Source organism: Squalius cephalus, assembly GCF_949319135.1.
Source record: "Squalius cephalus genome assembly, chromosome: 24".
NCBI lineage: Eukaryota > Metazoa > Chordata > Actinopteri > Cypriniformes > Leuciscidae > Squalius > Squalius cephalus.
This window is the reverse complement of record NC_137145.1, coordinates 19,448,422-19,472,203: the sequence shown is the minus strand read 5'-3', so window position 1 is coordinate 19,472,203 and position 23,782 is coordinate 19,448,422. Positions and strand designations below refer to the sequence as shown.

Sequence of the window (23,782 nt, the reverse complement as noted above, 5' to 3'; positions counted from 1 at the left end):
TGTTTTTAAGGACGTGGTTTGCTTTCCTGACCATAGAACATTGGTTGTGCTGACCAAATGTTGGGCGTGGGCATGTTACTCATGCGAGTGATGTCATTCGGAGCTCTGCCTGGGTAATTGATGTCTCCCTCCTGGTTTGGAGGCGTAACACTGTGCAGGATGCCATGTCTTCTATTTGTGTTCATGAGCTTAAAACACATTGGCCTTAGAGGGTTGTGTTCTTTTGTCTAGTGGATTTTATATTTAACAATATATCTAAACATCCTAAAATAAAGATTTGTGTTAAATATTTAAATATATTACATTTATATACATTATAGGTATAATTAATAATAACATTAATAATATATTAATACATTTAATGTTTTAATATATTTATTTTATATTATTAATAAATTAGCAATATCTAATATAATATATAATATTTAATAATATAAAATATACTTGTTTTAGAAGAAAAAAAATCTTGATTTTCATTTGCAAATAGATAAATTTTTTTCTTGTTTTAAGCCTAAACCTCACTCAATATTTAAAGAATTATCCCTTTTGAACTTTCTATTCATCCCAAAGAATCTTGAACGTTTTAAAATAAACACAGCCTTGGTGAGCATTAGAGATTTCTTTAAGTTCTTAAAACTTTTAAAATCTTACAGACCCCAAACTTTTGAATGGTGGTGACTGCTTAATATTTACACAGTTTTGCTTCTCAGGGACAGTACTGGAAAACAAGACAAAAGTCCTGAGTGTGTGTGTGTATTCAGGACTGTAGGTGTTTGAGCATGTGTGTGTGTTGATTATCAGATTCACTGAATAACCTCATGCTGTTTTTAGGTCATGTGGGATGTTCTGTATTGCTTTTAGCAAAGCGCCAGTAGCCTTCAGAAGGGTGTTCACACGTGCCAGCACACACACACCCTGTAAACTTTAATATACAATACTTCCTCCCTCATTCACTCCCTCCCATTTCCACAATTTTTCTTTGTACTGTATTTCTACAACCGTTCTAAACAGGTGGGCTGCAAATATGGTCTGTTCTGACATCTTGTCCTCAACATATTGTTTAAATAGCTTTCTGAAAGGATCAATAATGATTTCCAACATGGGATATCATCATCACCTCCATTTTCACCGGAATATCATGCTTCAGTATGTGGAAGGAATTTTAGAGCAATGCAAAATAACTATCTCTCAAGGAGAGCAGAGTTTGTGCAAATGACGTCGGGAATGTCTGCAAATCATCAGTATGGTTTTGTGTTGTGTACTGATCCTGATCCCGAAACGGAGTTTCAACATGCAGTGTCATGCCGTTGCTTCTTGTTTTCCAGGCAGTGGAGTACAACATCTTCGAGGGTACCGAGGTGCGCGGGGTGCCCCTGGTGGTCATCAGCCAGGGAAAGATCGTACTGGAGGATGGAAATCTCCACACCACAGAGGGATCTGGACGCTACGTGAGCCGTAAGCCTTTCCCTGACTATGTCTACAAGAGGATAAAGGCTCGCAGCAGGGTGAGTTATAGATCAACGTTTTTCAACGAAATCTAGAGATACACAATCTGCCGCTGACCATATTATTTATTATCATACCGGTTTATTATTATTATTACTTGTTATTAATTGTATATATTATTATAAGTATTCATTGTCTGTGTGTGTGTGTGTGTGTGTGTGTGTGTGTGTGTGTGTGTGTGTGTATATATATATATTTTTTTTTTATTACTATTATTATTATTATTATAGGATTTTTTTAAATATTACAATATAATTTTTATAGAATATAATACCATAACAAATATTCTAGCGTTGGTGTTTTCAACATTGATTTTCACAATATGAATGGTTTACTGTCTTTTTGATCAATTAAATACACCCTTGGTTATCATAAAAGACTTCTTTGTAAAAATGTTGTAATTATTTCTAAGTTTTGACCCGCAGTGGGTGTATATACTGAATGGCATATACAGTATACGTGTATATAGTGCATCTATGCATTATGCATTTATTTAAAAGGACTATCGTGAAATATTTTTACAATTTAAAATGACTGATTTTTCTATTTGAATATATTTTAAAATGTCATTTATTCCTGTGATGCAAAGCTGAATTTTTGAGATTTGAATCCGTGGCGGAAGGAAGTAGTTCTGCACAAAAGAGGGTTTTTGAAGACACTCCGTTGTTGTTTCTTAATTATTTACTCACTTGTGCCATCAAACTGTTGTATAAACGCAACATCACACTCGTAACCATATATATATATATGGCATATATCAGCACGCAGTGATTACCTACATCCGAATCACAGCTGTGCTGATATACAGTCATATCGCACTGCTACTCATGTGATACTGCTCATATATGCTTATTCTGTTATAAATATACTTATTCATAAATGAGTATATTTTGCCTTTTAATATAAATGTCACTTAATGCTTATTAAAGGTGAACTGTTTGTGGTTTTCTAAATGTTTTAGGTTATCAGTGTTTTACTAATATTATCATGCACCATTGTTTCTTAGCTTGCAGAACTGAGGGGCGTCCCACGGGGTCTCTACGACGGGCCGGTCTGTGAAGTCTCAGTGACGCCCAAAGCTGTGACCCCTGCTTCCTCTGCCAAGACCTCTCCTGCCAAGCAGCCCGCTCAACCGGTCCGCAACCTGCACCAGTCTGGCTTCAGTCTCTCTGGTGAGCATTGCAAGGAAATCAATTAGAAATCAATTGAGATGCATGACATATCAGTACCTAAATTCACTTGTAGTATTTTATTTTAAGTTTTATTATTTTACTTTATTTTATTTGTCGGCTCATCTGTACCAGCCAGAATTTTAATATTAGCGAGATACTTGTTGTTTTATATAATTGACTTAAATGAATTATCCACTTTTTCACTGGAAGAGTGTCATCATGTAAAAAATATATGCATCATAAGGTGATTTCCTTTTGATTTATCGGTTTCAGGTGCTCAGGTTGACGACAACATCCCCCGCCGCAACACCCAGCGCATCGTTGCGCCCCCTGGTGGCAGGGCCAACATCACCAGCCTGGGCTAGACCCCTGTCCTCCAGCCGACAGGAGAACAGTGGGTTTGGGGGGAGGGGTGTCTATAAACGGAGGGGTTTGCTGAAACCACCGTGTCAAATCAAGAACCGAACCCTCCACAGGGCCTATGATTCTTCACTCCCTACTCTCCCAACCCCCGAGCTCTCGCCTTTTTCCCTTGTTTTTCTTTTCCCAACCCAACACCACTTCCTAAAGAAGACATCTAGACAAAAAAAAAAAAAAGTATTTGCCTCATGTGAAGAAAGGAAAAATGTAACATCCACATTTGAGCACTTCTGATTGTATGATTTTTATACTGTACTTTCTACCCACCATGAGTCATGTTATTATTTTTGTATTTAACTTTATTTGCTTTTTGAAATCGGAGGGATCAAGTGTGTGTACTAGAGAAGCTGTTCATCATTGTTACTTATTAACAAGGCAAGGGTTAGAGTACTGGGTTTCTTGTGTCATTGTTTGTGGCAAAAAGTCTATTAGGACTTTTATTACATTAGGAATGTCTATATTTTTAGGCTTTTTTTATTACGTTTTTTATTTTTTATTTTTTACTCAAACAATCAGTTTACATCAATGAACCCCTGACCGTATTCCGGCCCTTTCCGTGGCATTCAATGCGATAATTTCTGTAACAGTCAATAAAAGAAAGCTTTTCCAGTGGTTGCTAATTAAAAAACATGTTTTGTTTCACAACCAGAGATATTTAATTAACAATGTTAATGTTATTGCAGAAGAAACCGCATGTAAAAACAAGCAGCTTAGCAACGTTAGAGAAAATATGAGAGGACCACAAGTGATTCTAGCTGGAAATGTTCCTTGTTCCTCATTCCAAAAGAAACTTGATCTATTCTTTTTTTTTTTTTTTTTCTGCACAAGCTGCTTTAATTCTAAAGTTTAAGAATAGGAGAAAGTCCAGGTTGTTTTTGGCTGTGAAGAAACAGAGGGCTGTTTCTGTGAGGATTATTGAGAATTTAGCAGACATGTTAGCTAAAGGTGTTAGGGTTAAGGCTGTTACATCTCTTATAAAGAGCAAAGTGGATGTGGCGCTGTGAAATTAGTAACAATTTCCTAATGCACTAGAGCCTAAAGTATAGGCCTACTTACATTTTTGACATGCGTACAGCCGAACATGTGCATTAGGGCCGGTTCACACAGAACGTGTTTTTGCTTTGAAAAACGCAAGACGCGGGCAGTTGAATGGTACAAAAAAACAAGGTCTCAAGACTTTTTTTTTTTTTTTAAGTTGAACTTTTAACTTGAGTGGTGTGGGTTTTTTTTTTAAACGCAGTGTCGTGTGCGAGACGCGGCAAACACATCTGTCTAACGCTTGTTTACATAGAAAAACTAAGAAAAAGTTGCACAGTGGAATGGAAAAACACGTTCTGTGTGAACGGTCACTTAGAATGTTTCATCCTTGTCCTGTGTCTGCGTTATTTCTCATCGAAGTTATGACCGTAAATGTTATCAAAAAAAAAAAAGATTTTTTTACTCGTTCAAAGTAGTCGCGTGAATTTATTAATCTCTCACACAAACGCTTAATCCCCACGTTTCTTTTTCCTCTATGAAACAACGACGAGGGCCACCTTGTGGACAAATTAATCATATTTTTTTAATCAAAACCCATGTGCTAGCTGAGCTTATAGAGTACACTAGTTTACAAAAATCCGGCTGCTCGCGTATTATGCTGCTGACATTGACGTGATGATATTTACCTTATGCTTATGCGTAAAAACCGAAGTATACTTTTGGCTTGAGGGCCAAAAAAAACCCAGACGGGTTTCTGTAGATTTGGTTGCTGCGCAGTACGAATAAGCCTTGTGAGTCGTTAGATTTTACGATATTGAGTGGTTATACCGCAAATTTCTATATCAACAAATGTGATATCGCAGACCTTACGCTAATGTGTCTTTTTTTGTATCTTTAACTCCAAGCTGTGCCGGAGATGGACTTATAACGCTGAGTATTGCTGCAAGAGCTTGTTTGTGTTTTTTGTTTGAAACAACTGAAAGGCTGTTAAATCATGTAAAATAGCCGGTTAACCGATATAAAGGTGCCAGATTTTTCTCTTAACTCTTAAATGTAAAATAGCCGGTTAACCGATACAAAGGTGCCATATTTTTTCTCTTAACTCGTCATGGTGCTTTTGAAAGGCTTTTCTGAGTATGAGTTGTCAGTGCCATTCTTAATGTCGACATCCATTTTTCCATCTGACATCCAGTACAGTAAAATGCTACATACTGTCATAATATCATAAAAATAAAACCGAGTAAGTGATTTTCAATAGCTGTGTTGAACATGGCAACATGGCAGCTCCATGTTTTAGTGTTGTTGTTGTTTTAATCAAAGAATGAAAGAGATTTTCTGTTAATCTGTTTGTTTTTCATCCAAGTTGGTCTGAAAACATGAAAAACATGCCCTAAAAGCACAAAGGGCAATGCACTGAGCAGCTAGCTCGCTAGGTTAGCTGATATAGCCTTTAGTGCGTTATCAGTTTTCTTTTCCTGTGTTTGACATTTCCTATTGAAACATGAAGTTTGGCTAAACACATGGAAAGATCATGTTTTTATTTTATTTTAAATGGCTTTTGGGTACATCACAGCCATTAATTATGATTTGGTATTTGCTAATGCTAGTCGGTTGCGTGTGCCGTGTGGTATTGTGGGAGGGACATTCTCATTCTAGAGTGCATTTGATTGGACACAAATGTGTTGTACAAGATGAGTCATCAATATTTCTGGTTCATTTTTTCCTGAAGAGAAAGACTGTACATTTTAAATGTGTTTATTTGCTAACATATGAGTACATTAGACAATAATATACATTCACTTAACGCCACAAAACTGTCATTTTAATTTTATGGGGTTTTAAACCGTAACGATAATCCACGTTTTGTAGATGGTGCTAAACCTTATGTTCAGCCCAGACGAAGGAGGCATAGTATAAAAGTAAAACACAGTTATAAAAGGCTTTAACTGGGTTTAATGTGCCTTCCTTAAATCTTGACATCTGATGGCGGAACTTTTCTTGTATAATCTGTTTTTCATTTACTAAACCTGTCCTCCAGCTGTTTTCTTTTCCCTCATGCACATCAGCAAAATCTTGGCCTGTATCATCATTCTCCATTGCTTGCCTTTTCCTCTATGACTCAACACAGAGAAACACACACAAACACACACAGTCTCCAGTTCATTCCAGCACTGGCAAGGTCTAACCTTGCATATTCACTGCTGCTTAGTTGTTGTATGCTTAGTGTGTAGCCTACTCAAAGACACACAATTGTTTGTTCCAAAGTGAGGAAACTACAGAGCCCCTAAAGGGACATGGGGTGGAAAAATATTTTCAATGCTTCTGCATTCATTTTCGCAAAACTTTTGTTCTTCAGAGAAAACTAAGTAAAATTAATAATATGAAGTAGGGACGTATGGGAAAACTACGAGGGAAAACTGTATTTCAATATTTGAGCTCTCTCTCAAATATTTTGCGTTCCCCCAAGAAAATTTAAGTTCACACACAAAACGCTTCTAGGGGAACATGCAAAGGTTGTTCCTGTGAACGCAAAGTTTCTATGGGAATACAATACTTTTTTACGAAACAACACAAATGTTATATATATACATATATATATATAATTAATAATTATTCCTCCGATATCCCCCTTAAGGGGTTCCATAGGAAACTTAAACAAAATCGTTTTCCAGTAAATATGTCAAAAATATGTAATAATAAAAAAAATATTTAATTCAAAATACAATAAGTCTTCATATCTTATGCAGTTTTGCATCCAATGTAAATTTGTCTTGTTTTAACAATGTTAATCTTTTTACTAGAAAGCACGACACAAATAGCCTACAGATTAAGAAAATTACGTTTTTCTTCCAGTTCTCCAAGTTATCAGGAGTCAGGACATTATGCTCTCCTCACTAAAATGTCCATTTTGACTCGTTTTAAATTTTAATAATGTGTTTATGGTTTGTTACGCAAATCGTACGTTCATTAAGCGAAACCGCTGCGGGAGGGGGAAAAAACGTTACTATAGCACCGCGAGACTGTCTTTGTGCGCGCTTTCTGTTGGAATGAATGTGTATCTCAAATAGAGGGTGACGCGAGGTTATAATGATTCATTCTGTTCGCATGGACTGATGTATTAATGACGGCGGTGAGAGGGGTCACTGACCTCATAAATTGTATCTGCTTGTTATCACCTCATGACTGTTATTATTGTTTTCGCTCTTCCTGTTTCTTGTTCGTGTCTTGCTGACCTCATTGCCTTTCTACTGTTACTATGACGACTCTTTTATTTGTGATGGCAACACATTACACATCGGAAGCATATGCCCTAGCAACCCTTCTGGGCTTGGTGCTATATTAAAACAACATCGAATGGCTGGATCATTTCAACTACGTTGTGATTACAGTGCAACACAAACCATCTATGTACAGTAGTACCCATCTTTCCAAAAGAGAAGCAGACAGAATCTGTTTTAAATGCCTTTCTTGGTGGCACGTTTTCCTCTGAACTGTGGATTGATAGTTTGACACACATTGATAGAGAAAAAAAAAAAAACCTTATTTGGTATTTTTGTCTTGTTAAACATCTGTAAAACAAGAGCAAAATACTGAGAAGAAAAACGGAGTTAGGCTAAAGTTATAAGGGAGTGTTGAATTATTTTCTTTCATTTTTAACCTGAACAATTTTATGTGTATGGTTTGCCAGTGAGATAAGAAAATAAACTCAATTTTATTTAATTTTTTTTTTTTTTTTTTTTTTTTTTTTTACAATTTTGCTTCTCAATTAAACTTTATGGTTAGTTTAATTAATAATGATTATTAAAAAACAAGACAAACATATTAAGCTAATTCTTTTTTATTATTATTTAAGCTGGTGCGGAAATATGGCATAAATTGAGAACAGAATTGTCCTATGTGAGTTTTCCAAATCTTTTCCTTGAGACATATGAGCATATGCAAGAGTTCAAATAAAACATGCCATAAGCATTTCCTCTGATCCCAGAGCAGCTGTTGGCACTAACACACACACACACACACACACACACTTTGCTATGTATCCTTGAATGTTCTTCTATGCGTGGTATGTAATCTATGTAAATGCAGATGGGAACTGAAAGATGGTTCAGTCTGAGGTTGCCAATGATTTCTAGTCCCGCCCCTCTCTTTCCCCATTAACCCCAGTCCAGAAGTGAACCTGTTGTGTGCTGGTGTTTATACTGTTGGCTGTGCTGTTTGAGGATGTTCGCTTGCGCTGAAAAGTGTCTAATCCCTTGGATAGTGATGTTACAAAAATGGAAAATTAATAAAAGGGGGAGAATGGAAATATTTTCTCTACTCTTTCTTTGATTTTCAGCAATATGCACAATATGAAAAGTATCAGGAAACCAGCAAAGACCATGTTGAAGCAGACAAATGAATCTGACATTACTGAGTCTTTTAATAGTCTATTATCATCAATATGACCAAAGACATAATATTTCAATCCTGTTGTAAACTACAGAAACACTACTAGTGATTCAACATCATCGTCATATATATATATATATATATATATATATACAGTGAGGAAAATAAGTATTTGAACACCTTGCTATTTTGCAAGTTCTCCCACTTAGAAATCATGGAGGGGTCTGAAATTGTCATCGTAGGTGCATGTCCACTGTGAGAGACATAATCTAAAATAAAAAAAATCCAGAAATCACAATGTATGATTTTTTAACTATTTATTTGTATGATACAGCTGCAAATAAGTATTTGAACACCTGAGAAAATCAATGTTAATATTTGGTACAGTAGCCTTTGTTTGCAATTACAGAGGTCAAATGTTTCCTGTAGTTTTTCACCAGGTTTGCACACACTGCAGGAGGGATTTTGTGCAGGAGGGAACACGTTTAGTGGAATTATGACCAAAAAGTTCTATTTTGGTCTCATCTGACCACATGACTTTCTCCCATGACTCCTCTGGATCATCCAAATGGTCATTGGCAAACTTAAGACGGGCCTTGACATGTGCTGGTTTAAGCAGGGGAACCTTCCAATCCGTGCCATGCATGATTTCAAACCATGACGTCTTAGTGTATTACCAACAGTAACCTTGGAAATGGTGGTCCCAGCTCTTTTCAGGTCATTGACCAGCTCCTCCCGTGTAGATCTGGGCTGATTTCTCACCTTTCTTAGGATCATTGAGACCCCACGAGGTGAGATCTTGCATGGAGCCCCAGTCCGAGGGAGACCGACAGTCATGTTTAGCTTCTTCCATTTTCTAATGATTGCTCCAACAGTGGACCTTTTTTCACCAAGCTGCTTGGCAATTTCCCCGTAGCCCTTTCCAGCCTTGTGGAGGTGTACAATTTTGTCTCTAGTGTCTTTGGACAGCTCTTTGGTCTTGACCATGTTAGTAGTTGGATTATTACTGATTGTATGGGGTGGACAGGTGTCTTTATGCAGCTAACGACCTCAAACAGGTGCATCTAATTTAGGATAATAAATGGAGTGGAGGTGGACATTTTAAAGGCAGACTAACAGGTATTTGAGGGTCAGAATTCTAGCTGATAGACAGGTGTTCAAATACTTATTTGCAGCTGTATCATACAAATAAATAGTTAAAAAATCATATATTGTGATTTCTGGATTTGTTTTTATAGATTATGTCTCTCACAGTGGACATGCACCTACGATGACAATTTCAGACCCCTCCATGATTTCCAAGTGGGAGAACTTGCAAAATAGCAGGGTGTTCTTTTTTGATGTTAGTTAAAATACATTTTTTTTGTTTTGTTTTTGATTATTGTTTGTTCATGTTAGCTCACAGTGCATTAATTAATGTTAACAGATACAACTTTTATTTTAATAATGTATTAGTAAAAATATAAATGCACCTAAGATTAACCCTTTCACGCATAGAGGTCACTACAGTGGACAGCCAATTAAAAAGCCATTTTTTGCATATGCATGGGTTTTGATGGCATAGTTGCACATCAACCTCTGTAGTGGACACTAGTGCATCATCCTACACACTATCACCAAGTGGAAAGCCTTTGTATGTGAGATGGCCGACTTCCAGTCAGAAATGCCAAGTTGCTACGGAATATCCATCCATTCTGAGACTCATGCAGGTAACAAAAAAAAGTGTAACATCAAGTTTGGGAGAAAATTCTGATTGATCATATGTCCACTAAATTGGATATCATGCATCACTAGCTATATTTCAGCTACAATTTCTACTATTACTGTGACGGTTAGGGTTAGGGTTAGGGTTAGAAAATACTTAATCTGCAGTAACTTTTTTTTGGCTGTAAATAAATGTATTGTTTCATTAGATTGTAATTTGCAGTTACATCGAAAAGTAATCCGATTGCATAATGCATGTTACTTGTAATGCATTACTTTATTCATAGCAACGAAAAGTAATCTGATTACATAATGCATATTACTTGTAATGCGTTAATTTACTCACATCATCAGAAAGTAATCTGATTACATAATGCACAATACTTGAAGTTCGTTACTTAGCTCATATCATCAAAAAGTGATATGATTACATAATGCGCAAGACTTGTATTGCGTTACTTTACTCGTTCCATCAAAAAAGTAAGTGTCAGGGAGTCACTGGAAATAATAGGAACCACGCACAGAGATGAGCAGTGAATGTTTATTTGACAAAACGGGGATCAATGTGCAACAGGTGAACAGTCCCACAACAACTGTTTGGAAAGGAGATGGGCACAAGATTAAGCAGCCAGCAAGCCAGGATAACAGCAGTCAGTGGAGTCTCGGGCTGGGCGGGACGGGACTCCAACACACAACAGGGGAGAAACAAGACACAACAAGAACAAATCAAGACACTCAAACATCAAATAAGTATAAGGCAGAGCAAAAAAACTAGAATAAAGTAACTGATAAACTACACCTATAAAATCTAAGGGAAAGAACAAAACAACAGCCAAAACAAATAACTAGAGAAAGCTAAGCATAAAACAGCACTCAAAAAATGATTTTTTTGCCTCTTGTTAAATTCAATGAATTAAAATAAGCTAAAGTAACACGATTGTTTAATATTTTGTCACAACTTAATTTAATTGTGTTCAATCAACCTAATATATTTAAAACTGAAGTTTACTTAATTCATTTGTGTGAAAACTACATGAATCATTTTTGTTGACAACTAACTGGGCAGTGGATCTGTATTTCCCAGCATGCTTTGCAAGGCATTAGGAGGGTAAATTTAGGGATTACAGTGTTATTTTATGTGTTTTTCTATAAATGGAAAGATGTTGTCAGTTAATGTTAGTGTTTAATATTCAGTTATGTTAGAAATTTGGAGGACTTTCTGTAATGTTGTTGAATTTTGGTTACCATTATGCAGAAGAGTGGCGACTGTGTTTAGTTTAGGGCTGTGGGCACTCAGTATACATTACATATGCATTAAACCTCACTCGCACACTTGTATAAGGTATATTCAATATTACTATGTAAAAAGAGGTTTTAATTAAATTGAACACTAGTGACTATCATTGAAAATAACTGTAGCGTCAAATTAACTAAAATTATAATGTTGGTGATTTTAGGTCGGCCAAAGATTAATAGTAGTTAACCTGACAAAACTGTATCTAGCAGGAATGACTAAATGAATTTAAGTTCATACAACAAAATTACAACAAATCATTTCCAACAAATTAGATTTTGTTGGAAAAATGTAATTCATTTTCATGGAAAAGTTTTCCTTAATTTAATCAAGTTCGTTCAACAGCTTATTTTTTTGAGTGAGTGTAAACCCAGGCTAAATAATATAATCAAAGAAAAAGCCAAAGTAACTAACTAAAAAGTTAAGCAAAAGCAAGAACTGCAAGGATACCAGTAATACTAAGAACTCGAGACACTAACACCCGGATAAGAATTGAGACAAGTCTATGACATAAACTCAACACAATCCAGCAAATACATGAAGCAAGGAAGCACAATATAAAGAGAGTCGAGCACACGAGGACCTGGTGAGTACAATTAGAGAAATGAGGACTAGACAAGGACTAAACGAGTGTGCATGGTAAAAGGAAACAAGGAGGCAAGACAAGAGGAGCACATGGCAACATAAACAAAGACTAAGCCATGTGCTCAAACACAAAACACATGGAAACATTTAACAAAGACAGAACAGACAAATCTGCCAGGGCAGAGCTCTGACAATCTGATCAAGTAGTGCATGTTACTTGTAATGTGCTACTACACACTGCTCACTTAGATGAGATTTGAAAACACCTGAAAACACATGAAAGGTTTAACAATTCTGTATAAGTATCATATTTAAAGATAGTTCATGCTAACTAATGTTGTTAACTAATGCTAACAAATTAAACCTTATTGTAAAGTGTTAACCAACCATTTGAAGAAACGTTTAAGACTTTATGAACTTTTTTTTTTTAGATTTAAATTTTCAGTTTAAAGATTATATGAAAAGCAATGCAAAATCCAAACATTTTTCACATTTCTTTCACTCCACTGTATGTGTATTTGTATTTTTAAAAGCACAAGTTTTGAAGACCTTACAAAAAAAAAAAGGTCTGTGGAAAACAAAATCCTTAACAACAACAAAAATAAGCTGTTTCAAATGGCTCTGTCAACAATCATTGCATTACCAAGCTGGATTTTTACACTCCAAATGTATGAATCCTCACAGTTTTACACTTAACAAAAGTGCAGATGCATATTACAGATGTTGCCACAAGGTGGCGCTCCTGTATACAAAATCTTGCCAGATCCTTGGTCATTTCTTGTTCAATTCCACAGTAACGTCTTTGCAAAATACCATACAAAGGTTGCCTTTGAAGTCTTTCACTCTTTCAGAAATATTTCATAGAGCCTCACCTTCCATCTTGCAAATGGAAACTTGATGAACTTTCAGAGTCAGAGAAGTGTCAGGTGAATTCAGAGCACTGTTGCTATGTGCATGTGCAGTAAATGAGCACTCGTTCAGTATCACAGCAGAAGGCGATTCATTAGTAGCCCTCCAGGAGTCAGTAAATCTAGATGGTAAACCTTGTGGAGATTTGGGTCCATGCAGGTTCGTAGGGTCTCGACAAGAGGCCGGAGGGCTCCAGGTCCTGTGCGTTCTGCTGAGGCAGCGGCCATGGAGAATGTTCTGGAATGCCTTCTTGAACTCCTGGCTGAAACACGGGTAGATGATGGGGTTGAGGCAGCTGTTGAAGTAGCCCAGCCAGAAAGTAATTTTGAAGACAGTGTCCGGGGGTCTGTGAGATGGGAAAATTGAGCCTTTGGGGACACGGTAAGAAAGAAAAGACAAAATTACTATATGCGGCAAGAGACCTCCAGCTTCATAAGGTCACTCCAAGACGGCAGGTCAAATGGTTTTGGATGTTTCATATTTTCAAAGGCTTTGCTTTGATGTGCGCATTTCTTAGTACTGCAAGCTTTGAACCAGACGCACAAATGATAATAGCATCTTAGCTGTCCAATTACTAAGCAGAAAGGCAGATAAATAAGCTGTATTTCCATAAAACATTAAATGTAAGAACAAATGATACAGATTCGCCTGCAAATACATTTGGAATACATTCAAAATATTTAGTTTTCTGAACTGCTGTTTAGCATAAAAGCCTCTATTCTAAGTGTGTTCTATGACTAGCAGGGTTAAAACAGTCTGCAATACTTTCTCTTTCTTTCATAATTCATTCTTTCGTTGTAAACAAGCTCATTTAAAAGCAATCTCAAAGGGACCAGCAAGAATTATGTTAATGTTGTTTACGGATAGAGTCATAGTGTGGGAGAACCTTGGGTTGTTTTGAAATGTGTGAGAATAACAAAATATAAATTAAAGCATGACATCTAAAATGTGTTTCGCTTGAAAACAACGCGTCTACGCGCTTGTTACACATGCCTTATTCAGAGCATTACTTAGCACATTATGTTCTCTGAGTTATTGCAAGTTGGGTTCACCCAAAAGTTCTGTCACCGTTTCTCCCCCTTATGTTGTTACAAATATGGGACCAACTTTTCTTTTCAGAGTAATGAAAATGAATGAGGATGAAGCAGCCGAGCACTAAAAATTACACTTGTACTGCATTTCTGCTGAAGCCATACAACACATTTGTGTGAGGAATAGACCAAGACTTAAGTTATTCAAATAATCTCATTTTCGGCCGTGTATATTATTTACGGTAATCTCCCCTCTGCAGTAGCTCTCAAATCTCATTCGCACTTTCACATATTCAAATTGGCACATTCAATGAAGTAGTTTGACATAATCTTTTATCATTATTTCAAAGTAAAACAAATTATTTCAACAAAACATATTAAGTTGTGTGTTGTGACCAAAATGCAAAAAAAAAAAAAAAACAAGATCCTTTTACCTTAAAGTGCCCCTATTATGCTTTTTCTCATGATTTTTCCCCCATGTCAATCCAAACACCTCTCAAAATGCTTGCAACAAATGTGAAAAACGCAGAAAATCAGACCCTTTTCGATTTTTTTTTTTTTGACGGACAATAGTTTCGGAGGCAGTGTGTAAACGTGATTGATATTTTTTAACGTGCGAAAATTTCAGATGAGATTTTCGGACTCAGTGTGCAAGGACCTTTAGTCTAACCTACATACTGTAGGTTTGTAACAAATTTGCATAATGCTCGCCTATGGTCTTCACTAACAGCCCGGGAAAATCATCTACATAGACCCTCCCTCAAACGCTGTAGTTGTAGCTGAGGCCTCGAAGAGTTTGGTTCGTGTTGTCGACATGTTAAAGCATGCAGTTTTCCACTTTGCATGCACTTCCAAAGGATGAGGGCCAGGGCTTAAATTGATATGGTAAAACCGACACCATTGTTGTACGTAACTCTGTGCATCAAGTGCTGAGGAAGCTCTGGAGCTGAAATTTAGATATGGTAATTAGATGTTTTGTTTCTGATTCCATTGTAAGCGGTAGACCAATAACAACAGACTGGGCCATCTGACCAATCAGAGCAGAGGAAGCTCTCGGAAAGGAGGGGTTTAGAGAGACTGAATCCTTTATCAAACCTTTTCAGACACTGTGAGAAACACAGTGTATATTATGAGAAAATGAAAGTGTTTTTTGAACTTGAATGCTGTTGTAGGAGATTTCCAAAGCAAATTTAGAAACCTTTGAAAATGCATAATTTGGACATTCTAATTTAAAATATATTTAAGATCATTATTATTTTTGGGATGGGCTTTGCTGTGTGTTCACATACATGTCAAGTACTCACCTATGGGCAACACTAGGAAAAAAGGCAGCCAGCAGAGCACGAAACAGCCCACTACAATCCCCAGAGTCTTGGCCGCCTTCTTCTCCTGGAAGAACTTAATCATGAAGGTGAAGTGCGAGTGCTTCAAGCGGACGGCTTCCTCCTTACGACAGTGAACCCGCAGGGTTACTCCGTGCTCCTTCAACCCATTCTTCTGCCCGCTCTTACTCATGGAACGAGTCTTCCGCCGGGCCACCACGTACACCCTACAGTACATTGACAAAATCACCGCCAACGGCACGTAGAAAGAGCATGCAGCGGAGAAGATGGCGTACCCCGGCTCTTCGTTAACTCTGCACACGGACTCGTCCTCCGGCATCGGATCCCTCCATCCAAACAGTGGGCCTACAGAGATGGCAGCCGAAAGGGCCCAGAGAGCCGCCACTGCCGCCAGTGCCCTTCGACTCGTAGCCAAGGAAGGGTACTGCAGCGGGTAACTGACGGCGATGCAGCGATCCACAGAGATCACGCAGAGGCTGAGGATGGACGCCGTGCAGCAAAGCACGTCAAGCGCGGTCCAGGCATTACATAAATGGCGGCCGAATACCCAGCGTCCCAAGGCTTCAGATGCAGCGGAGAACGGGAGCACCACAGAGCTCAGAAGCAGGTCTGCAACGGCCAGATTGGCGATAAAATAATGCGTCACGGAACGAAAGTTGCGATGGCAGGCCACGGAGAGGATGACCAGGATGTTACCCATCACACCGAATATTATGAAGAGCATCAGCACCAGGCCCAAAGCCAGTGTCTTTGTGAGATCTATTTCAAACGCAGGTATCGCAGTGCAGTTGGGACAGTTCTCAGGAAAAAAGGTTGAACTTATGTTATCTTCTGCTGGAAACACGTTGGTCATGACGTCTCTATGCAAGTTACGAAGTTAAGATTGAGTAGCAAACTGCAGTAACATGTTGTGCAGATGATAACCATCCATGACTTTTAACATGTTTTGTGGTTTCAACTCCAACATGCTTCAGTAGCCATAGCAGTCACACTTGAGGACATTCGTGTGCCATTTAAGTTTCTCAGGTATGACTTTTGATATCAGCCATATTTTTTGAAGATCTTGCAACCTTAAAAAGAAAAAGCAAACAGATTATAAGCAGTGTTTCTGACATGATTTTGTTTTTGCACCAGCCCCAGCAAGCAATCTGACGTATGCTAACCCATCTTAAACCAATGGTATTTTTATCTCCATCATTTTTTACCATTTTTATCTCCACCATTTTTTATGCATACCTAACTACAAGTTGATATTAACAACCCATATGTATAACTAAAGTGAATAAAGTGTCTCTAACCTTATGAATTAGCATTTTAGCATTGCTTTCCAAAAGTACAAATAAATCAGCAACAGTTCTTGGCTCGAGTCAGGCAGAATAACCTACGGTTCAGTGAGCAAAGCTAGTAATCCAATTCAGTTGGAAAGTGAATTGTCTGAATGATTCAGTCCATGAGTCTGTGTTTCTGGCAGGATTTAGTTTTTGCACCAAGCCTAACCAATACATTTTTTCAGTGCTTACATGCTAAACCAAAAAACAATGCTATTTTCCTCCTCTTTTAATGTTTCCATCATTTTTATGCAACCCTGTTGTGCATACGTGTTTATATATACAAGTCAATAAGTAACTGAAGTAATTTAAGTTATAAATTCTTGTTATGAATTAGCATTTTAGCATTGCTTTCCAAAAGTACAAATAAAACAGTAATGGTTCTTGGCTTGAGTCAGGCAGAATAACCTGAAGAAGACATTTTTATTCAAATGAAGTCCCTACTCGGACAGTAACTATGCGATTTCGCACACAGCTTCAGACATGATTCATTCAGAATTATTCACCAATCAGGGTGAATGATTCAGTCCAAGATTGAGACCAATAACTTTGTGTTCTATTCAGGTTCAACAGTCAGTTTTAATGATTCAGTTCAGTTTGACTGATTGATTCATAAGAACCACACTTCAGTTTTATTGTTTGCAAATTTGCAATTCTTAATGAGTAAATATGGTTCTTATGGTTCGATATCTTAATATAACAGAATTAGATGTATGTTCTGTTCAGACTGATTCACTGACTCATTTAAATGAACCATATAGATTGACTGGGGCAGATTGTGCATGGTATGTTTGCTTTTGCATGCAGTCAGTGAGGAGATCACAATTCAGCTGCATGGCCTCACAATTCAGCTTAAATAAATGTTATCATAAAACATATCTCAGTATCTGGCTGTGAACCACTTACGGCAAGTAATGCATTATGTTATGAGATGGAAAAGTGCTTGCTTCTTCAAGTTAGTATTCTGTGAATTGTTTTGGTGTAGTAGTTTTGCCACATTGCAGACTCAATTCACAAAAGCCTTTTAGGTCTCATCTATTTGTCAATTTGGTCTAGTGAGCTATAACTGCAGAAGCTCACATACAGGCCAAATCTTTCACTGAAGTAGAGCTAAGAAGTCTCAAAAGCATTTCATGCTGCAGTGATTCGTTTCCTGTTCAAAAAACCTTAAGAAATGAAATTCAAGGTGAGATGCCAAAATTTATATAAAAAAGGCTTTCAAGTTGATTAAGTAAAGCTTGAGGAAATTTATGGATAGATTTATAGACACTGCAATACTGACATCCATATCTTGGCAAGAGCAATATTTCAACAACCCATGACATGCTGGAAATAAATATGTCTTGTGCGTACAAACAAAACCTAGACACATACATTAAAACTATAAATGTATGATAAAACAAAAGACTCAAGGTAGTTTTGTTTTATTTTCATTTGGGTGTGTGCTGACTCAGAGTCTGCATATCATCTGGTGAGCCACTGGTAATGGGCCAAAATATACAGTGCCCAAAAATCTTATGGACAATGGTTTTATTATTATACAGTGTAATGAATGACAAATTATTTAACTGGACCAAACCGCTTCCTGTATTTTTGTTATAATCAAAGACATTTAAGGGGGTAAGTTGTCACAATGGAAACTGACACTGAAGAGTCTATTATAGGCGTTTCAGCTAAATTTAAAAATAATTCATGGAACAAGAACAACATAACTGTAAAAGGTAAGTTGTTGCAGTTGACCCTTGTCTAAATGTATGTAAGGTTTTTGTGTGTGTGTGTGTGTGTGTGTGTGTGTGTGTGTGTGTGTGTGTGTGTGTGTGTGTGTGTGTGTGTGTGTGTGTGTGTGTGTGTGTTCAGTTGTTACACAAAAGCTAAAAAATATGGTAACAAAATTCAGATTGACTTGCTTTCATGTCAACATTTGTACATGACTGCTGTAAAATCACATGACCAGAGCTGCATGATTTTGGCGCCTCTGAAAGACGATGTCTGTGTTAAAGCTCCATAAAACACAATATTATAGGCTACACACACACACACACACACATACACACACACACACACACACACACACACACACACACACACACACAATACCATAAATTTAATACATATGTATAATATTGAATAAAATAAGTTGCACTGCTCATGATCACAAGACCCATTTTGAATAATGGATTGACACGCTATAAAATCATTAAATAGCTAAATGAAATGAAAAATTAAATATTAATTAATTTTGGTTTCTTATATGTCTGATAGGCAACTATTAAATTATTTCTTTGTTGTTTGAAACTTTATTTATTGGGCAACTTTTTAAAATTATGACCAGGAATAAACTTCGCCTATTTAACGAGTGAAATACATGTTCTCTCACTAATCTGAGAAAATATGGGGATTACATGAGTAAGACCGTTTGAACGAGAAGTTTGATATAGCCTATAAAATTACAGCATTTGTGTAATTAGACTATAGAAACTTCTAGGCTACTAATTGTCTCGGAAATTTGGCAAATTAGAACACACTGCTACATTAAATAGCTTAATAGTCTACAATTTCACTTTGAAATCGATTAATTAAAAGCTATTCGGTAAGAGAAACAGGTTCTTATGATTCCATAATAATAATCGCGTCTGTAACAATCGCATGCTGCGTTCGCTATCATAATCAATAAATTAACTTTTTTTTTTATTGCTGAGGTTTCATCATTACGATTAAACATCCTTTAAAAAAATGTACACACTCACCATCATCCAGAGCAACATCTGTAAAAGAGATTGAGTTGTATTTCCATTCGTTCGTGATCTTTGAGAAAACAAATAACACGAGTCTGATGAGGAATCTGATGGGATGCAATACTGTTTGTGCCAACATCCCATAGGCTACTCACTTCAACCATACCCCCCCCCCCCCCCCCCTCCCCCTCTCTCTCTCTCTCTCTCTCTCTCTCTCTCTCTCATTCACAGATGGTAAAATGGAGGAATGTACCCTTAATGAACTCTCTGTATCGTTGTTTTAAAAATGTTTGGAAAAAACATCTATAGGCTTGCTTACTATTTTCCTCACAAATTTAGATTTAATGATTCTAAAAACTTCATATGGTGTAAACATCAATTACAAAGTACTATACAATCATTATTTAATTATTATTTTATTTTCAAGCTACTATAAAAATGTTTTTATTAAATAATAATAAATGTACTAATTATGACTTTTTTTGGTTTTTTAGCTTTCTACTCAGACATTTCTCACTAAGTCAAAGTATTTTTGACTTACAAAAAAGTGCATTGCAGAAAAATACGTTCATTTATTTTTGAATAACAATAGATCTTGTAAGACTGGAAAACTGGAAGAGAGGGCAACTCTCTGAGAGAACAAAGGAAATTAACATTTGAACTCATTCTTGTGCACCATTCGAGACGCAAGTCTCACCTCAGAATTACCCTAATCTACATCTCTTTCCCTCTTCCCTCATTCCTTCTCTCTCATGCTGAGATCACCAAAATTCACCCAAGAATCTATATGTTTAATGTGAATAATTATCATACAGTATTACACATGTTTGGTATCATTTGAAATGTCTCAGTGTGACTGGTACAAAGGTCTCATTCCCAAAGAAGTAAACCAAAAGGTAATAAGGTATTTAAGAGTTTAAAATGGTTTTGTATGTTACCGCAAGTTTTGCATCTGACTACTAATATTTGACATCAATTCAAGTGTACTTGGTTTGCAAAGACAAGAAGTTAATTTCCGTTTAGAACAGCAAATGCTGCTTGACCAACCTAAATCTGGGTGTGTCTTACCTCTGTTTTAATTTAATGTTACTTCAGATAAGTGTATGTGGGAAACCATGGCATGCCAATCCAAAGCTATTATAAGACAAGTAAAGTTGGTTGACTTATTTCTGTAGTAGTGGCCACACCTCTACTGAAGTAAACGTTACGTTAAATTGTAAAAAGTGTATGCAATCACGGGGGCTATACCAAAGTATCTTTGATTGTGTAAACGTGAATGTGACCGATCTGAGGTATATAGCAATTACCTCTGTTTAGTGACCGAAGCTGATGAGCTTGTGTAAACAGAAGATGTGAAGACCTCTGAGTGACATAGTTTCCTAATCTGGAATGGATAAAATATACTTAAAGAGTTAAAAAGAATAATCAAATCATTTTTAATGATGCTCAGATATCATTAAACCTTTTTCATGTATGGAGTCAGATGAAATAACGAGGTAGCCTAATATGAGAAAATGTATTTCATTTAAAGGGCCCCTATTATGCTATTTTAAAGTTCCCTAATGTTGTTTTGGAGTCTCCTACAACAGGTTTACATGCATCAAAGTTAAAAAAAAAAAAAAAATTTCCTCATAATATACATTTGCACATCATCACATTTTCAATGATTCTCAAACGACTCGTCAGATGAATCAATCTCTCTAAATCCCTCCTTTCCGCGATATACTCTGCTCTGATTGGCCAGACAGCTCAGTCTGTTGTGATTGGCCCTATCATGTACAACGCGTCGAAAACAAAAACGCCCATTGCCATAACAACGTCAGCTCTCTGAGGCTTCCTACACCGTAAACTAAACACAGAGACGAACAATTACGTCGATTTGACCATATCAATGCGAGTGCGAGTCCGATGATGAAACATTGGAAGAACTGTTATTCAACCCGAACCTCCATCACAAGGACGACTCGAGCAGGACTCAGTGTTTCTAAGTGATACACAGTTTGAGGTACACTGTATGAGATGTTGCAACTGTAATTCCTCACCATCAGCATTAAGTGCATGTCCATCAACAAACCGATTATTTTACTTGTACTAATTTATTTACTGAGTATTTTTCTAATATATTGCGGTGAATTCGTGGAAACTGTATCAATAACAATGCATGTATGCAATAGCCGAGCTCTAGAGTGAATGATCTGATGTAACATAGACGTAAAACAAATATTTCCTCAAAGTAACGTTAGTGAGAATGACAGACAATCTGCATTAATAGACACAGTTATAGGTAATAGTGGCACACAACTGATTAGCAGAAGTATTTCAGTAAGACAGTGATAACGTGAGTTAGCAGGAGACCTACACAATATAAAACTCAAAACTAAGTATTTTGAACACCATCTTTCAAGAGTAAAAACGGTTTGTGAATCCTGCATTGAACTCCGAGATTTGAAAAGCAGTCGTCAGTGAAATAAAGGCAACAGCAAAAGTTTAGGATTATTCTGCTGTGATATCATGGTAAAGATTAACTTTAACCACTGATTCTTCACATGCTCGTCCTTGGGCAGTGAAAAAAAAAAAAAAAAAAAAAAAACTGGCTTTACCTTCACATTGTAGAGCACAGCTTCTTCTCGACATGATGCTTTCCAGTATCCACAGAAATCAGCTGTTGGTTTGTTTGAGGTTCAAGTTTTCCCTGGTGTCTACGTGTGCAATAAGTGGGCGAGCAATATACTAATGTTTCGTCTTGACGTCACAACGAAACAGCATATGACTCGTTTTATATACGGTGCACTTTCAGATTTAAAACTTTGCAGGATGTTTTCATTCACTTAGAGCTAGTTACACACTATATGAAAGGTCACTTTCAAAAATCCATAATAGGGGCCCTTTAATCTTGTTGTGTTGCGTAAAAGGAAAGACAGTAACGCGCAAAGACCTTCACCCGTATTATTGGAAAACTGCCATTGGACCGATAACGGGTTTACAATCTGAACTGACAAAAAAAAAGAATAAATAAAAAAAACTTTTTTGTGTGCCTTTAAGACTGGATGTTGGTTTGATATGAAACTGAGCAATTTTTGAAGGTGTAATTCATCAGCATTGGTAATGAAAGTGAATGTTACAGAATGTTAAAAAACAAAAAAAAAAAAAAAAAAAAAAACAGTGTGATTTCTGTGGCTTTAAAATGGCATGTCCATGTGGCTGTGAATGTCGCTCCGCATTTCTCTAACTGTCCATTGACAGCTCCTGGTCCACATCCACTTTCATTGATTGCAAAAGGACAGCATGAACATTCTTCAAATCATCTACTTTTGTGTTCCACAAAAGACAGAATATCATGGTTTAGAATGACATGGGAGAAAGAGTAAATAAGAACACAATTTTAATTTAATATTTCTCTCCAAAAAAAAAAAAAAAGAAATGAACATATGCACCTTCTTTCTCAGAACTTCAGAAGAATGAGTTTTATTTATTTATTTATTGGCTACTTGCATCATAGAGCAACTCTTATTCATCTAATGTCCATAAGCTTTTGATCAATAGCATGAATCTATTGTTTGTTTTCTTTCTTATGTTCTTCATATCCCCCCTTGTCGTGCATCAAAAACAGAACTTTATGCAGAAGTTTAATGCAAGCATGACGGATTGCTTGCACTGAATTTAAATATGTTGGCATTCACATCCTCCTTTGTTGTCACTTTAAGCTATTGAAGCACTTGCCTCAAAGCTGCAGTCTGAAGACGTGCTGCGAATGTAAAGGGTTCTTCATTGTTTTGTTGTAGGGTTACTCTGGAAGCCAGCCAACGTCAGCAGTTGCACAAACCATAAAGAATTTGGAGGGAAGAAGGAAGCTACAGCAACCAACAGATCAGATGAATGAGGTTTAGCACTTGAAAAGTGTATTGGCCTGTAGAACACAAATCCAATCCAACGGATCCATTACAGAATATTAGAATAAAAAAAAAAAAAAAAAAAAAAAAAAAATCATAGTGCTTATTCTCACTGTATTAATATCATAAAAGTCACTGAACTCACTCTGCTCAGCAATATCATTCTGAACCAGCAGGTAATGTCAAATTATTCCAAATGGACAAAAAAGCGTGACTTATTGGTAATTTAGTGTACTGGGATCTGGTGTTTGTGGAGAACTGCACTGATTTTCAAAGTTCTTCAAATTTCAATTAATTTAATCTGACCAGCAGTGTGGTAAATTTAATTTGATCAATGTAATTTATTATTATTATTATTATTATTATTATTATTAATATATTACTATCATTAAATCTAATCTAGATAAAAAACAGGTCATTTTGAGTAATAACTGAGTCCTTTTTTATTTTATTTATGTATTTATTTGTGGTGTACATTTGTCTTTGAAGTATTTTAAC

At 36.5% G+C, this 23,782-nt stretch overlaps 2 protein-coding genes and 1 long non-coding RNA gene across 9 annotated transcripts in view; 1 reads left to right on the top strand and 2 right to left on the bottom strand.

The window, feature by feature from the left end:
* dpysl2b (dihydropyrimidinase like 2b) overlaps nucleotides 1-5,585 on the top strand; it is a 30,242-nt gene extending 24,657 nt beyond the window's left edge. For 4 of the 5 annotated variants that reach the window (XM_079860884.1, XM_079860882.1, XM_079860883.1 and 1 more), the window contains exons 13-15: nucleotides 1,326-1,505; nucleotides 2,513-2,678; nucleotides 2,952-5,585. In XM_079860884.1, the coding sequence (XP_079717010.1) occupies nucleotides 1,326-1,505; nucleotides 2,513-2,678; nucleotides 2,952-3,043 (438 nt within the window). In that variant the 3' untranslated portion in view covers nucleotides 3,044-5,585. The remainder of the gene's footprint in view (nucleotides 1-1,325; nucleotides 1,506-2,512; nucleotides 2,679-2,951) is intronic. The other variant, XR_013819993.1, reaches the window with a different exon arrangement.
* On the bottom strand, nucleotides 3,559-6,691 carry LOC307152339. The gene is made up of 2 exons (XR_013819994.1): nucleotides 6,482-6,691; nucleotides 3,559-6,426 (listed from the first exon to the last, which is right to left on the bottom strand). It is a non-coding gene; the product is annotated as an uncharacterized lncRNA (long non-coding RNA).
* Nucleotides 6,692-10,665: 3,974 nt separating this feature from the next.
* On the bottom strand, nucleotides 10,666-22,236 carry adra1ab (adrenoceptor alpha 1Ab). 3 transcript variants are annotated; one of them, XM_079862125.1, is made up of 3 exons: nucleotides 21,995-22,236; nucleotides 15,293-16,401; nucleotides 10,666-13,325 (listed from the first exon to the last, which is right to left on the bottom strand). In XM_079862125.1, the coding sequence occupies exons 2-3, from the start codon at nucleotides 16,182-16,184 to the stop codon at nucleotides 12,907-12,909; spliced, it is 1,311 nt and encodes a 436-aa protein (XP_079718251.1). In that variant the 5' UTR covers nucleotides 16,185-16,401; nucleotides 21,995-22,236; the 3' UTR covers nucleotides 10,666-12,906. The 3 variants fall into 3 exon arrangements, with proteins under 3 accessions (XP_079718251.1, XP_079718253.1, XP_079718252.1); XM_079862127.1 differs by having other exon boundaries at nucleotides 10,666-13,303; nucleotides 21,995-22,091; XM_079862126.1 differs by lacking the exon at nucleotides 21,995-22,236 and adding an exon at nucleotides 19,407-19,525.
* Between the last annotated feature and the right edge of the window lie 1,546 nt (nucleotides 22,237-23,782).